This window comes from Salvelinus fontinalis, chromosome 29, assembly GCF_029448725.1.
Source record: "Salvelinus fontinalis isolate EN_2023a chromosome 29, ASM2944872v1, whole genome shotgun sequence".
NCBI classification, from domain to species: Eukaryota; Metazoa; Chordata; class Actinopteri; order Salmoniformes; family Salmonidae; genus Salvelinus; species Salvelinus fontinalis.
Genome location: NC_074693.1, coordinates 27,453,949 through 27,469,318, shown reverse-complemented (window position 1 = coordinate 27,469,318; position 15,370 = coordinate 27,453,949). Strand labels below are relative to the sequence as shown.

At 45.9% G+C, this 15,370-nt stretch overlaps 1 protein-coding gene across 2 annotated transcripts in view; it reads right to left on the bottom strand.

The window, feature by feature from the left end:
- The window catches only part of LOC129827758 (protocadherin gamma-C5-like), a 231,123-nt gene extending 216,896 nt beyond the window's left edge, over positions 1–14,227 (bottom strand). The window contains exon 1 of one of the 2 annotated variants that reach the window (XM_055888918.1): positions 11,662–14,227. In XM_055888918.1, coding sequence (XP_055744893.1) covers positions 11,662–14,055 — 2,394 coding nt within the window. In that variant the 5' untranslated portion in view covers positions 14,056–14,227. Of the gene's footprint in view, positions 1–661; positions 3,230–11,661 lie in introns of those variants that run through there. The other variant, XM_055888919.1, reaches the window with a different exon arrangement.
- Positions 14,228–15,370: the final 1,143 nt, after the last annotated feature.

The following is a 15,370-nucleotide window of genomic DNA, read 5'->3' as shown; positions in this document are numbered from 1 at the left end:
CTATTAGTAGGTGTATAACTTTTTTATGCTCATAATTGACCTTTTATTATTATTATTTTTATTTAATTGTTAGTATTATTAGACAGTAGTTGCCATATTATAAGTATTGTTTTTGGGGGTTGTTTTATTATTTGGACATTCTTTAACCCGAGAAGGTGCATCTCAAGAGATTTCATCCTGCAATATGTCTAATAAATAATTATCTCTCAAAACACAGCAGTTCTATTTTCGAGCCTCTTTCCAAACAGGTTTTCACTCCTCCAGTGCCAAACACACAAGAGCAATTTATTGTCAGTACAACCCTAATCACAAAACCGAGAGGCGACTGAAGTCTATTATTTGAAAAATCCACCAATTCTAGCAATTACAAAAAGAGCACACACGACGTTACACCTCTAGCAAACCACATATAATCGCGCCTCGGGATTTTGCAATTAAATTGCGACGGGACTGAAATAATAATCTAAAACATTTCAAATTGAATGAAACTGAAGCATAAATAATGTTGCTTAATAGTCAAGCTGGGTTAATGACGAAAAGTTGTTTCTCCAACAACAAAAATATTACACAAAGCATATTAGCTGCAATTTTAAAATAATAGAGCCCCAACCTATCATATAAGCCTAAAAAAAATTGCGTTATTATTTAAATTAAAGCCTACCTCTAGGGACCCTTCCGAGTCGTCAAGATCTTCAGAAAAGTCTGTTGGAGTTTTTCTCAGAGTCTGGTCCGCGGGCAGTGTGTTGTCGTTGTAAGATGTGAGGAACTTGAAGTCACTTGTGCGCGAACCCGTCGTCAGGTATGCGTCATAATTGTAAGTGCTGCGGAGAGTTCCTGCGCCATCCACCTCTGCGTAGTTGGGAGGGAGATACGCACTGGGGATGGCGACCGCTCCGTCAAACAACAGTCTGGGCTTTTTCCTGCGGCAAAACCTCACGGCCAGGATGACAATGATGAAGGTGAGGAAAAAGGTGGAAACAGACACCAGCGCGATGATCAGATAAGAGGTGAGTTTGGAATTGCTCTCATCATAAGAGACATCTTTCAGTTCCGGTACTTCAGCCAAGTTATCAGAAATCACCAAATACATGCTACAGGTGGCAGAGAGAGAGGGTTGTCCGTTATCTTTCACTGACACAATGAGGTTCTGTTTCATGCTGTCAGATTCAGAAATGTCCCGCTGTGTCCTGATCTCTCCGCTGTGGAGACCAATAGTGAAAAGTCCCGGATCAGTGGATTTGACTATATGATAGGACAGCCAGGCGTTCTGGCCGGAGTCCGCGTCCACCGCAATCACCTTGGAAACCAGAGAGCCTCCGTGCGCAGCTTTGGGGACCAGCTCAGTCATGAAGGAGTTCCGCTCCGGGGCGGGGTATAGTATCTGAGGAGAGTTGTCATTCACATCCGTTATGAACACACTGACCGTGACGTTGCTGCTGAGCGGAGGAGAACCGTTGTCTCTGGCCACCGCGTGGACTTTAAAACTTCTGAACTGCTCATAATCAAACGACCTCACAGCGTGGATCACCCCCGTGTCTCCATTAACGGATAAAAACGAGGACACCGGAACACCGTTCACCTCACCAGGTAAGAGAGAATAAATCACTGTTCCGTTCTGTCTCCAGTCTGGGTCTCGTGCTGTAACGGAACACAGGGAAGACCAGGGTCTATTATTTTCAGTCACGTGGGCTTTATAGGACTGTTCCTCAAACACAGGTGGATTGTCGTTGACGTCAGCTACAGATAACTGAACACTTTTAGAGGAGGACAGAGGTGGCGAGCCCTCGTCGGTGGCAGTGATTGTAATGTTGTAATCAGACACTAGTTCACGGTCCAGTTCGCCCGTGGTCACCAGAGAATAGTAGTTTTTGATGGATGGCACCAGCTTAAAGGGAACGTTTTGCTGAATGGAGCAGCGGACCTGTCGGTTATTCTCAGAGTCTCTATCCTGCACGTTAATGATGCCCACCTCTGTACCAGGAGACGCGTTCTCGGGTATTGGGCTTTTCAGAGACTTTAGATATATCACAGGAGCGTTGTCATTAACATCAGTTACATCTATTATCACTTTGGCATATGATGCTAACCCTAAACCGTCCTTCGCTTTGATGCGCAGCTCAAACGACGGAACCTCTTCAAAGTCAACAGAACCGATAACTTTCATTATTCCTCCCTTACGGTCTATAGAAAATACTTTTTTATCATCATCTGAAATGTGATCGAAATCATATGTCACCTCTCCATTAACTCCCTCATCTGCATCCGTAGCACTCACTGTAACCACTACAGTATCTAAAGGAGAGTTTTCAGGCAGACTGGCTTTATAGACGGCCTGGCTAAACACTGGGGCGTTATCGTTAGCATCCAGTACAGTGACGTGTATGACTACAGTACCTGATCTCTTCGGAGAGCCTCCGTCCATCGCTGTAAGCAATAATTTAATATCCTGCTTTACTTCACGGTCAAGCTTTTCATCTAGAACCAGCTCAACAGTGTTGCTATCAATGGACAACACAAATTTGTCATTCTTTTCTAGAGTGTATATTTGAACTGAGTTCTGCCCTATGTCCGCGTCATGAGCCTCTCCTAATAAAAAACGAGAACCTTTCTCCGCTGATTCCCTTATCTCTATATCTATCATGTCATCATTAAATTGTGGCGAATTGTCATTAATATCTTGAACATGAAGAGTAATGCGGTGCAGCTCCAAAGGATTCTCCAATACAAGTTCCTGGTTTAAAACACACGAAGCCTTCTTGCCACAAAGCCCCTCTCTGTCAATCCTTTCGGCAGCATTTAAATCTCCGTTACTCAGATTAATGTCACAATACCGTTTGCGGTTCCCTTCGCTATCAATACGGGCCTTACGAGCGGAAAGTCCGCTCGCCTCCAGCCCGAGATCCTTGGCTATATTTCCAATAACAGATCCGCGTTTCATCTCCTCCGGAAAAGAATAGCTCACGTCTCCATAGGCGGAGTGCAGCGGTAGAAGAAAGAAAGCAAAGCCGCAGACCAGGCCTGTCACCGAGATTCCTTTGTTTCCCATCCTTAGATTAAAACGTCAAATAACCACCTCACAGTTAGACAGATCGATGTAATGAAAAATTGTTCGACAAAACCATGAAAATTCCCTATATTATCAACAAAGTATATGTGCATCTACCTCTACTGTTATCTGCAGTGAAATGGCACCAGAGCTTTGTCAATGACAACAGCCATGGGTGGAGAGCTACATACACTATACCTCCGCTAGTGAACAGCGACACTGTGTGTACCCTTCCAAAATTACACATAGTGTACACATACACGCTGACATTGCGCAAAACACATTTAAAAAAAATAGTAGGTAAACATTGGAAGCATGATGTATGCCCCCAGCATAAGGAAGGGCATTACCAAATAGGCACAGGAAACAACATAAAACCACAAGCACTCATTTCCCTAAAACCATTCGCACTCTCGAGTTAGGTATATGCCAGGTAGAAATTAACTACTATTTACCAAATGGTAGCTAGGCCTATAAAGTCTGAAGAGGTGCAGGGTCCTTCTATCTCTCAACTGTCACTCATTGGTAAAATGCACAAAGCCAGTGAATAGAACTGTCAAGGAAGATATAGTTGAAGTCGGAAGTTTACATACACCTTAGCCAAATACATTTAAACTCAGTTTTTCACAATTCCTGACATTTAATCCTTGTAAAAAATGCCCTGTCTTAGGTCAGTTAAGATCACCACTTTATTTTAAGAATGTGAAATGGCAGAATAATAGTAGAGAGAGTAATTTATTTCATCTTTTATTTCATTCATCACATTCCCAGTTGGTCAGAAGTTTACATACACTCAGTTAGTATTTGGTAGCGTTGCCGCTACAGACTTTACAAAAACAACACGAGCGTTTCAACACAATGGACAGCGACACTCCGATACACTTCAGTACTTTTCTCAACATTGTGCTCTCTACACGTTGTTCTTTAGCCTTCTGAGGGTACATACAATCAACGGTTCCAAATAGAACCAGGCTATAACAAGCCCTCTGTAATATTAAAACTGGGCGGTTGGCTATGAGGGAGAAAAAATTATTTGATTATCATTCCCAAGCCAAACGTACCCAAACACAATGCAAAGAACATAATATCACCCGGGATGTCTGCCTTGAAATGAGGAGGGTTGATTTCAAAGCAGAAAATACAACACATCCACCATATTTGAAAATACTAAACATGGGACAGATAATGAATGGAAATCTACATATAGGAGACCTGTGGAAACAGTGTTTTCATCATGAATCACAAAAACTGTTTTGAAATTGTGGCAACAAAATACTTTAACTACAAGTGTAAAACCTGCTACAGAGCAGTAGCACTCCGTCATTCAGGGAAAACCCCACCTGTTTTGAGCTCCAGCTGTTTAGCCACAAAAGTAAATAATGTATATACAGTACCACACAAAAGTTTGGACACACCTACTCACTCAAGGGTTTTTCTTAATGTTTTACTATTTTCTACATTGTAGAATAATAGTGAGGACATCAAAACTATGAAATAACACATATGAAATCATGTTGTAACCAACAAAGTGTTAAACAAATCAAAATATGTTTTGCCTTGATGACAGCTTTGCACACTCTTGGCATTCTCTCAACCAGCTTCATGAGGTAGTCACCTCGAATGCATTTCAATTAACATGTGTACCTTGTTAAAAAGTTAATTTGTGGATTTTTTCCCCCTCTTAATGCATTTGAGCCAATCAGTTGTGCTGTGACAAGGTAGGGGTGGCATACAGAATATTTGGTAAAAGACCAAGTCCATATTATGGCAAGAACAGCTCGAAAATAAGCAAAGAGAAACAACAGTCCATCATTACTTTAAGACATGAAGGTCAGTCAATGCATTACATTTCAAGAACTTTGAAAGTTTCAAGTGCAGTCACAAAAACCATCAAGCTCCATGATGAAACTGGCTCTCATGAGGACTGCCACAGGAATGGAAGACCCAGAGTTACCTCTGCTGCAGACGATAAGTTAATTTGAGTTAACTGCACCTCAGATTGCAGCCCAAATAAATGCTTCACAGAGTTCAAGTAAGAGACACATCTCAACATCAACTGTTCAGAGGAGACTGCGTGAATTAGGCCTTCATGGCCGAATTTCTGCAAAGAAACCACTACTAAAGGACACCAATAAGAAGAAGACACCTGTTTGGGCCAAGAAACATGAGCAATGGACATTAGACTGCTGGAAATCTGTCCTTTGGTCTTATGAGTCCAAATTGGAGACTTTTGGTTCCAACCCCTGTGTCTTTGTGAGACGCAAAGTAGGGGAACGGGTGATTTCTGCATTTGTGGTTCACACCGTGAAGCATGGAGGAGGAGGTGTGATGGTGTGGGTGTTTTGCTGGTGACAATGTTGGTGATTTATTTAGAATTCAAGGCACACTTAACCAGCATGGCTACCACAGCATTCTGGAGCGATGCGCCGTCCCATCTGGTTTGCGCTTAGTGGGACTATCACTTTTTTTTCAACAGGACAATGACCCAACACACCTCCAGGCTGTGTAAGGGCTATTTGACCAAGGAGGAGAGTGATAGAGTTCTGCTTCAGATGACCTGGCCTCCACAATCACCCGACCTCAACCAAATTGACATGGTTTGGGATGAGTTGCACCGCAGAGTGAAGGAAAAGCAGCCAACAAGTGCTCAGCATGTGGGAACCCCTTCAAGACTGTTGGAAAAGCATTCCTCATGAAGCTGGTTGAGAGAATGCCAAGAGTGTGCAAAGCTGTCATCAAGGCAAAGGGTGGCTACTTTGAAGAATCTCAAGTATAAAATATATTTTGATTTGTTCAACACTTTTTTGTTTAATACATGATTACATATATGTTATTTCATAGTTTGGATGTCTTCACTATTATTCTACAATGTAGAAAATAGTAAAAATAAAGAAAAACCCTTGAATGGGTGTGTGTGTCCAATCTTTTGACTGGTACTGTATACATATATGTATATATATTTTTTATTGACTGTTTTGTATGTTATTTCTTCATTAATACTTGTCACATTTCAGTTTGCAAACAATGTAAACCATTTAATGAGTTAATAAAGCTGCACAACTATGGGCTGCAGTTCAAGAAAGTTATATTTACCCTCTCAGCTCTTGCACTAGCCACTGTCCCTCGGAGAAATCCCAGTCGAAATTGGATGCAGATTGCCATTTTAAGTGGAGGTCCAATTCACTAAAGTTGCCCCCTCGGCCTTCGAATTAGCTCGAGGGAGAGAGTGAACAACGTTGGTCACTTGCGGGATTGATATAACCCAGAATTCAATGCAAACTGTAGTGACGTCAAACTCTGGTGCCCGCAAAGTCTCAAATTTAATCAACAAGGCTGCATATTCAGCATGTCAGTAAAAAGTATTGTCACGTTCCTGACCTGTTTTCCTTTGTTTTGTATTCATTTTAGTTGGTCAGGGCGTGAGTTGGGTGGGTTTGTCTATGTTTGTATTTCTATGTGGGGTTTTGTGTTCGGCCTGGTATGATTCTCAATTAGAGACAGGTGTGTATTGTTTGTCTCTAATTGAGAGTCATACAAAGGCAGCCAGGGTTTCACTGGTGTTTTGTGGGTGTTTGTTCCTGTGTCCTCACAGGACAGTTGAAGGTTAGTCACGTTTGTTGTTTTGTAGTTTGTAGTGTCTTGTTTGCTGTTTTTTCATTAAAAGATGGCTTATTTCCCTCAATCCGCATCTTGGTCCTATCCATGCTCCTCCTCGTCTAAGGGGGAGAACAACATTGACTGCCTTTACAGAAACACCCACCACAACAGGACCAAGCGGATTGAGGAGAGAGAAAAGGAACTACAGCAATGGGGAAAAGAGGAATGGACTTGGGAGGAGATTCTGGACGGAGAAGGACCCTGGGCACAGCCAGTGGAGTGTCGCCGCCCCAAAGCGGAGCTGGAGGCAGCGAAAGCGGAGAGGCGGCATTATGAGGCGCTTGCAAGGCAGAGTGGCTGGAAACCCGAGAGGCTCACCCAAAAATTTCTTGGGGGGGGGCTAAAGGGGAGTGTGGCGAAGCCGGGTTGGATACCTGAGCCAACTCCCCGGGCTTGCCGTGGAGTAAGAGGGCGTCGTACTGGTCAGACACCGTGTTATGCGGTGAAGCGCACGGTGTCCCCAGTACGCGTGCTTAGCCCAGTGCGGGCTATTCCACCTTGCCGCACTGGGAGGGCTAGGTTGGGCATCGAGCCGGATGCCATGAAGCCGGCCCAACGTATCTGGCCTCCAGTACGTCTCCTCGGGCCGGCGTACATGGCACCAGCCTTACAGGTGGTGTCCCCGGTTCGCCTGCATAGCCCAGTGCGGGCTATTCCACCTCGCCGCACTGGCAGGGCTACGGGGTTCATTCAACCTGGTAAGGTTGGGGAGGCTCGGTGCTCAAGAGCACGTGTCCTCCTTCACGGTCCGGTATATCCGGCGCCACCTTCCCACCCCAGCTCAGTACCACCAGTGCCTACACCACGCACCAGGCTTCCAGTGCATCTCCAGAGCCCTGTTCCTCTTCCACGTACTCTCCCTATGGTGCGTGTCTCCAGCCCGGTGCCTCCAGTTCCGGCACCACGCACCAAGCCTCCTGTGCGTCTCCAGAGCCCTGGACGCACTGTTCCTTCTCCCCGCACTCGCCCTGAGGTGCGTGCCCTCAGCCCGGTACCTCCAGTTCCGGTACCACGCACCAGGCCTAGAGTGCGCCACGAGAGTCCAGTGTGCCCTGTTCCTGTTCCCCGCACTCGCCCTGAGGTGCGTGCCCTCAGCCCGGTACCTCCAGTTCCGGTACCACGCACCAGGCCTATAGTGCGTCTCAGCCGGCCAGAGTCTGCCGTCTGCCCAGCGGTGCCTGAACGGCCCGTCTGCCCAGCTCTGTCTGAGCCATCTGTCTGCCCAGCGCCGTCTGAGCCATCTGTCTGCCCAGCGCCGTCTGAGCCATCTGTCTGCCCAGCGCCGTCTGAGCCATCTGTCTGCCCAGCGCCGTCTGAGCCATCTGTCTGCCCAGCGCCGTCTGAGCCATCTGTCTGCCCAGCGCCATCTGAGTCAGCCGTCTGCCACGAGCCAGTAGAGCCGCCTGTCTGTCCCGAGCCAGTAGAGCCGTCCGTCAGTCAGGAGCCGCTAGAGCCGTCCGTCAGTCAGGAGCTGCCAGAGACGCCCGCCAGTCAGGAGCTGCCAGAGACGCCCGCCAGTCAGGAGCTGCCAGAGACGCCCGCCAGTCAGGAGCTGCCAGAGACGCCCGCCAGTCAGGAGCTGCCAGAGACGCCCGCCAGTCAGGAGCTGCCAGAGACGCCCGCCAGTCAGGAGCTGCCAGAGACGCCCGCCAGTCAGGAGCTGCCAGAGACGCCCGCCAGTCAGGAGCTGCCAGAGACGCCCGCCAGTCAGGAGCTGCCAGAGACGCCCGCCAGTCAGGAGCTGCCCTACAGTCCGGAGCTGCCCTACAGTCCGGAGCTGCCCTACAGTCCGGAGCTGCCCTACAGTCCGGAGCTGCCCTACAGTCCGGAGCTGCCACTCAGCCCGGACCTGCCGGAGTCCCTCAGCCAGGACCTGCCGGAGTCCCTCAGCCAGGACCTGCCGCCCCTTATCCCGGTGTTGCCCCTTGTCCCGGTGCTGCCCCTTGTCCCGGTGCTGCCCCTTGTCCCGGTGCTGCCCCTTGTCCCGGTGCTGCCCCTTGTCCCGGTGCTGCCCCTTGTCCCGGTGCTGCCCCTTGTCCCGGTGCTGGTCGCTCATTTAGGTGGTGTTAGTGGGAGGGTGGTCATTGGGAGGGGGATAAAGAAGCGGGGATTGATTATGGTGGGGTGGGGACCACGACCAGCGCCAGAGCCGCCACCGTGGACAGACGCCCACCCAGACCCTCCCCTAGACTTTGTGCTGGTGCGCCCGGAGTTCGCACCTTAAGGGGGGGGTTCTGTCACGTTCCTGACCTGTTTTCCTTTGTTTTGTATTCATTTTAGTTGGTCAGGGCGTGAGTTGGGTGGGTTTGTCTATGTTTGTATTTCTATGTGGGGTTTTGTGTTCGGCCTGGTATGATTCTCAATTAGAGACAGGTGTGTATTGTTTGTCTCTAATTGAGAGTCATACAAAGGCAGCCAGGGTTTCACTGGTGTTTTGTGGGTGTTTGTTCCTGTGTCCTCACAGGACAGTTGAAGGTTAGTCACGTTTGTTGTTTTGTAGTTTGTAGTGTCTTGTTTGCTGTTTTTTCATTAAAAGATGGCTTATTTCCCTCAATCCGCATCTTGGTCCTATCCATGCTCCTCCTCGTCTAAGGGGGAGAACAACATTGACTGCCTTTACAAGTATGAAGCTAGCTTGCTAAAAAAGATATATAGACATTGATTTTAGCGTAGGCAAATTGGCTTAGTCTCGTCGTAAACAGCCTATAAATATAAAACGTAGCTAGATTCATAAACATATTTTGGGAATATCTGAAATGGATTGGAATAAATTACCAAACTAGGGAACTAGCTAGCCAGCTAAATACATTCGTTTGCTAGGTACATTGAAAGCTTTAGGTTGGTTGGTTTTAAACTTCACGATTTCCAACAAGGATGTTGCCTATCCGATCATCACTCTCCCTCGCTTGGGCAAGGGACATTTAAGGTACACTCAGATTTGACGATGTAAAACGTAATTCAAGCGCTGAGGGTTTGGGTACGAGGGCTGTCTATTTTGAGTTTGAAACGCAGCCAACGTCTCTTTTTCGCTTTCTTGAGTAAGGCTGCTCCAAAATGCAGGTGTTTCAGCCTAGCTCATTGCTTTCTGTGATGGAGGGGCAGCCAGTGGGTAATACAAAGCGTAGGGCTTGGTAATCTTCTCTAGTTGCGCCATTATTGGCTCAGTGTTCTGTCACTCATGGGGACACTCCCTCACTGCAAAATCTACAGGGAGAGCTTGAAAGTTCAAGACCCCTTGGTTGCTGCCTTAGATTTGCATTAGAAGTGCCCAACCAAGAAGGCACAAAGTCATTGGCCACAGATACAATTACGTCAAATCAAATTATATCTACCGTAGCTTTGATTGGAGTGATCATGTCAACATCATACTTTCAAAATCTTAGCTAGCAAACTACACAGGCAGTCACCATCATGATTCACATTGACAATCTACTGGCAAATCCTTTTCAGTCCTTGTCATATGAAGAGAAATGATAGATAAAACGTATCAGTGCTCATCAGCCATTAGACATAAACATTACACAACAAGTTGGAAATTGCAAATTCAACAATGAGTTGTTTGGAAGATATCAGTGGCTAACTGCAAGCGTTGAAAAAAACAAATCCCTATTTGTCTTCCCCTTCCTGCTATCCGGTGGAGAGAGTGTGTGGCCCATGTCTGCTTTTAATGGTCTCTTCTCAAAGCTTAAAAGGTTAAATACTTTGGCGATGCTGTCAAGCCAGCATGACTTCTGCTGCGTTCAAACAACTGGAAACTCAGAACTGGGAAATCTCAGACTTCAGTGAGTTCAAAACAACTGGGAACTCTGAACAAAATGAACTCCGACTGGGGAAATATGTTTGAACGATCATCCATCTCACAATTCCAAGTCGGGTAACTCAGGCCTCTTTCTAGAGCTCCGACCCGATCCTCACTGACGTCACTGACGTGATTCAACCTTGTTTTTTTTTTTTGAGTTCTCAGTTGTCTTGAAAGCAGCATAAACCCAGAGAATGTCAGACTTTGATGACTAAGTTTTATGACAAAATGTGCCCTTAAGAAGGACCGCCGTGCCACCTTCCTGTTCAAGTTAGCACAGCACAACTGTGAGTCCAAAAATGTATTGTATGCTGCTACAGAAATTATGTAATATATTATGTAATATGCCAGGGAGATATGTATACTGTAACTAAGAAGGTAATACAAAGTGTATGTTAAGTAGTAAGCTGTTTGTAGCCCATGTGCCTCACCTTAATAATCCGGTCCCTTTCCCCTCATCTGACTTGGTGGTGCACATGTAGGCTTTAGCCTGTTTTAGAGAAATGTCATCATCGAATATTGTAAGAGCTTTCATTGTCTGCTTACATGCCCCGTTTATTTGTCCTATGGTTCTGATTTGGTGTACAGGGAGAATACTGTAAGACTGGCCCATGTTCTGAATTCTGTCGCTGTACATTTCAAAAGGGCTGAACAAATAGTTGTATTGAATATGTCCGTCTTAGCTCACTCATTCATGTCTTAATCGAAATTACGGATTGCCTCATTTCCACTCATCGTTCCCTTATGCCATAGTTTGTACAGCTCAATTGTCAGTAGAATTTACATTTGTTTAAGCAAGTCAGCCATATCAGCTATGTTTTTTTAAGGCAATAAATGAGGCTGAATGAACTGTTTCGCTGCCAGACAATGCTCCGCTGATTGACAGGTGTAGCAGTGGTAAGGATTCACTCCATGGTGCTGAAAGGAAAGCTCCTCTGTTGGGACAGCTTTATGTAGGCCTTAACAGTTTATGGGCACCTTTTTGTCACCATTACAGTGCAATTCATGTATGCTTTCGTGTTGTGTTGTGTAGTGACTTTGCTGGCATGATTATTATTTATTTTTTTGGAAGTTCACCCCACCAAGATATACATGCAAAAACCACCACTGATACAGAGCCTAATTAGTGCCAAGGCTATTATTAACGGTAAAGTCCTACCTCTGGGGAAACATCGGCATCTTCAAGATCATCAGCAAAGTCTGTAGTAATTTTTCTCAGAGTCTGGTCCGTGGGCAGTGTGTTGTAAGATGTGATGAACTTGAAGTCACTTGTGCGCGATCCCGTTGTCAGGTATGCGTCATAATTGTATGTGCTGCGGAGTGTTCCCGCGCCATCCACCTCTGCGTAGTTGGGAGGGAGATACGCACTGGGGATGGCGACCGCTCCGTCAAACAACAGTCTGGGCTTTCTCCTGCGGCAAAACCTCACGGCCAAGATGACAATAATGAAGGTGAGGAACAAGGTGGATACGGACACCAGCGCGATGATCAGATAAGAGGTGAGTTTGGAATTGCTCTCATCATAAGAGACATCTTTCAGTTCCGGCACTTCAGCCAAGTTATCAGAAATCACCAAATACATTGTACAGGTGGCAGAGAGAGAGGGCTGTCCGTTATCTTTCACTGACACAATGAGGTTCTGTTTTATGCTTTCAGATTCAGAAATGTCCCGCTGTGTCCTGATCTCTCCACTGTGGAGACCAATAGCGAAAAGTCCCGGATCAGTGGATTTGACCACATGATAGGACAGCCAGGCGTTCTGGCCGGAGTCCGCGTCAACCGCTATCACCTTGGAAACCAGAGAGCCTCCGTGCGCAGCTTTGGGGACCAGCTCGGTCATGAAGGAGTTCCGCTCCGGGGCGGGGTATAGTATCTGAGGAGAGTTGTCATTCACATCCGTTATGAACACACTGACCGTGACGTTGCTGCTTAGCGGAGGAGAACCGTTGTCTCTGGCCACCACGAGGACCTTAAAACTCCTGAACTGCTCATAATCAAACGACCTCACAGCGTGGATCACCCCCGTGTCTCCGTTAACGGATAAAAACGAGGACACTGGGACACCGTGCACCTCACCAGGTAAGAGAGAATAAATCACTGTTCCGTTCTGTCTCCAGTCTGGGTCTCGTGCAGTAACGGTACACACAGACACACTGGGTTTGTTATTTTCAGTCACGTGGGCTTTATAGGACTGTTCCTCAAACACAGGTGGGTTGTCGTTGACGTCAGCTACAGATAACTGAACACTTTTAGAGGAGGACAGAGGTGGAGAGCCTTCGTCGGTGGCAGTGATTGTAATATTGTAATCAGACACTAGTTCACGGTCCAGTTCCCCCGTGGTCACCAGAGAATAGTAGTTTTTGATTGATGGCACCAGCTTAAAAGGAACGTTTTGCTGAATGGAGCAGCGGACCTGTCGGTTTTTCTCAGAGTCTCTATCCTGCACGTTAATGATGCCCACCTCTGTACCAGGTGACGCGTTCTCAGGTATGGGGCTAGTCAGAGATTGTAGATATATCACAGGGACGTTGTCATTAATATCTGTGATTTCTATTATCAAGGTAGAGGAAGATGCTAATCCTAAACCGTCCTTTGCGCTGATCTGCATTTCATATAATGACTCATCTTCATAATCCAGAGACCCAATAACTCTTAGTTCTCCCGTTTTATGATCAAGAGAAAATACAATGTTATTTTCATCTGAAACATGGTCAAAATCATACAGAACTTCGCCATTGGGTCCCTCGTCTATATCACTGGCGCTCACTGTAATTACAAGAGTATCTAAAGGAGAGTTTTCAGGCAGACTGGCTTTATAGACGGCCTGGCTAAACACTGGGGCGTTATCGTTAGCATCCAGTACAGTGACGTGTATGACTACAGTACCTGATCTCTGCGGAGTGCCCCCATCTACAGCTGTGAGTAATAATTTAAATTCCTGCTGTTGTTCACGGTCTAGCTCTTTGTCTAAGACTAATTCGGCATTTTTCCGTCCACCACTTTTTGCATTGACATTCAAAATGAAATGGTCATTCCTTTCAAGTGTATAGCTTTGAACCGTGTTCTGTCCTATATCCGCATCACGAGGCTCATCTAATAAAAAGCGAGCTCCTTTTACGGACAATTCTGCTATTTCAATTTTAATCACCTCTTCCTTAAATTGCGGGGAATTGTCATTAATATCTTGAACATGAAGCGTAATGCGGTGCAGCTCCAAAGGATTCTCCAATACAAGTTCCTGGTTTAAAACGCACAAAGCCTTCTTTCCACAAAGCCCCTCTCTGTCAATCCTCTCCGCAACAATCAGATCTCCGGTATTCAGATTAATGTCACAATACCGTTTGCGGTTCCCATCGGTATCAATACGGGCCTTACGAGCGGAAAGTCTGCTCGCCTCCAGCCCGAGATCCTTGGCTATATTTCCAATAACAGATCCTCGTTTCATCTCCTCTGGAAAAGAATAGCTCACGTCTCCATTGGCGAAGTGCAGCGGTAGAAGAAAGAAAGCAAAGACGCAGACCAGGCCTGTCACCGAGATTCCTTTGTGCCCCATCGTTAGAATGCGGTGAAGAGATCCCCTTATATTCAGATCACTCGAAGTATAACGATTCCACTGGCTGAGATATGGTTTGATAGAAAATTACAACAAAATATAAACCAAGAGAATGCGCAATCTGACCATTTCCACGGTTTTCTGCATTAGTGGCAAACCCTGAGCTGTAAATACGACAGCAGTGGGAGGAGAGGTGTTTACAGTATATTCAACCTCAGCTGGTGAACAGCGACACTTAGAGCAACCTTCAGAAATGACGCATACTTAATTACATTGCACTGTTAAATATGTTTGATATAGGAAATATTTACGTATACTTACTCATTGTATATCCTGTAGGCTTCTATGTTGAGGGACGAAGCCACTGTAAACGTATAGAGCAATCAATAGCCGTAGGTCACAGCCAGTATGTTTCAGCGCCATGGACAGCGACCACTAGGGACCGCGGTGGACGTACACTCTCAAACTTCTCGTCTCTCGAGTCTCTCTATACAAATAGTGTTACGAGTTGGAAACTAAAAACCAACTTACCATGCTGCTACTCTTACAGTTAAGGCTCCTTTACTTTTTGAGGCGACAGGTATGGTTGTTTAGCAAAAAATACATAAAATGGAATCACACCATTCTAAGAGCATGCATATCAACAAAACGAACAAACAAACCTGTCAACCCTCATCTCAATTTAGTTGGGCTGCTATAAAGATACCCATACCCATGTGTTAATACACATGTCGTTAACAAGTGCTGGGATCCCATTCTATGGGCCTACTGTTCGTGTACTGAAGGGATAGAGAGCTCGGGAGGGAGGGAAAGAGCAGCGCGTGCGCAATTCATTCGAAGCAGCTCGTGCCTGGTGCTACACAGCGGCATACAGAGAGTCATTTTAGAACTGCACACAGCGATGAAATAGTCACCGGCCAAATCGACTGATTAGCCTTTGTACTTAAATGCAAGGTATTTCTTCCAGTGATATTAAACAACATAGTTAGCCTACGTTTTCGGGTTTGCGAGGCCGAGGCAGTATTCTTCAAAAGAGATGTAGGCTAATATTTACTTTCTGTAAGGCTACGTTTCAGACACACAAAGCTTCATTATTGCAACCCTGTTATTCAACATTCCAACGGGCTGGACATACACTGAAGCATAGCCATCACCTGTCAATCCTCCATCAAACGTTCTACATGTAGCGATGAATCCATAGCACCTTACCTTTTCTCTGTGGGATCCATGAAGACCTTCATCCTCCCTGAAACTGATCCCGTGGTCGTGGGAAACAATCAGCAATGATAACAAGCTCGTTTAATATCATTGCTTA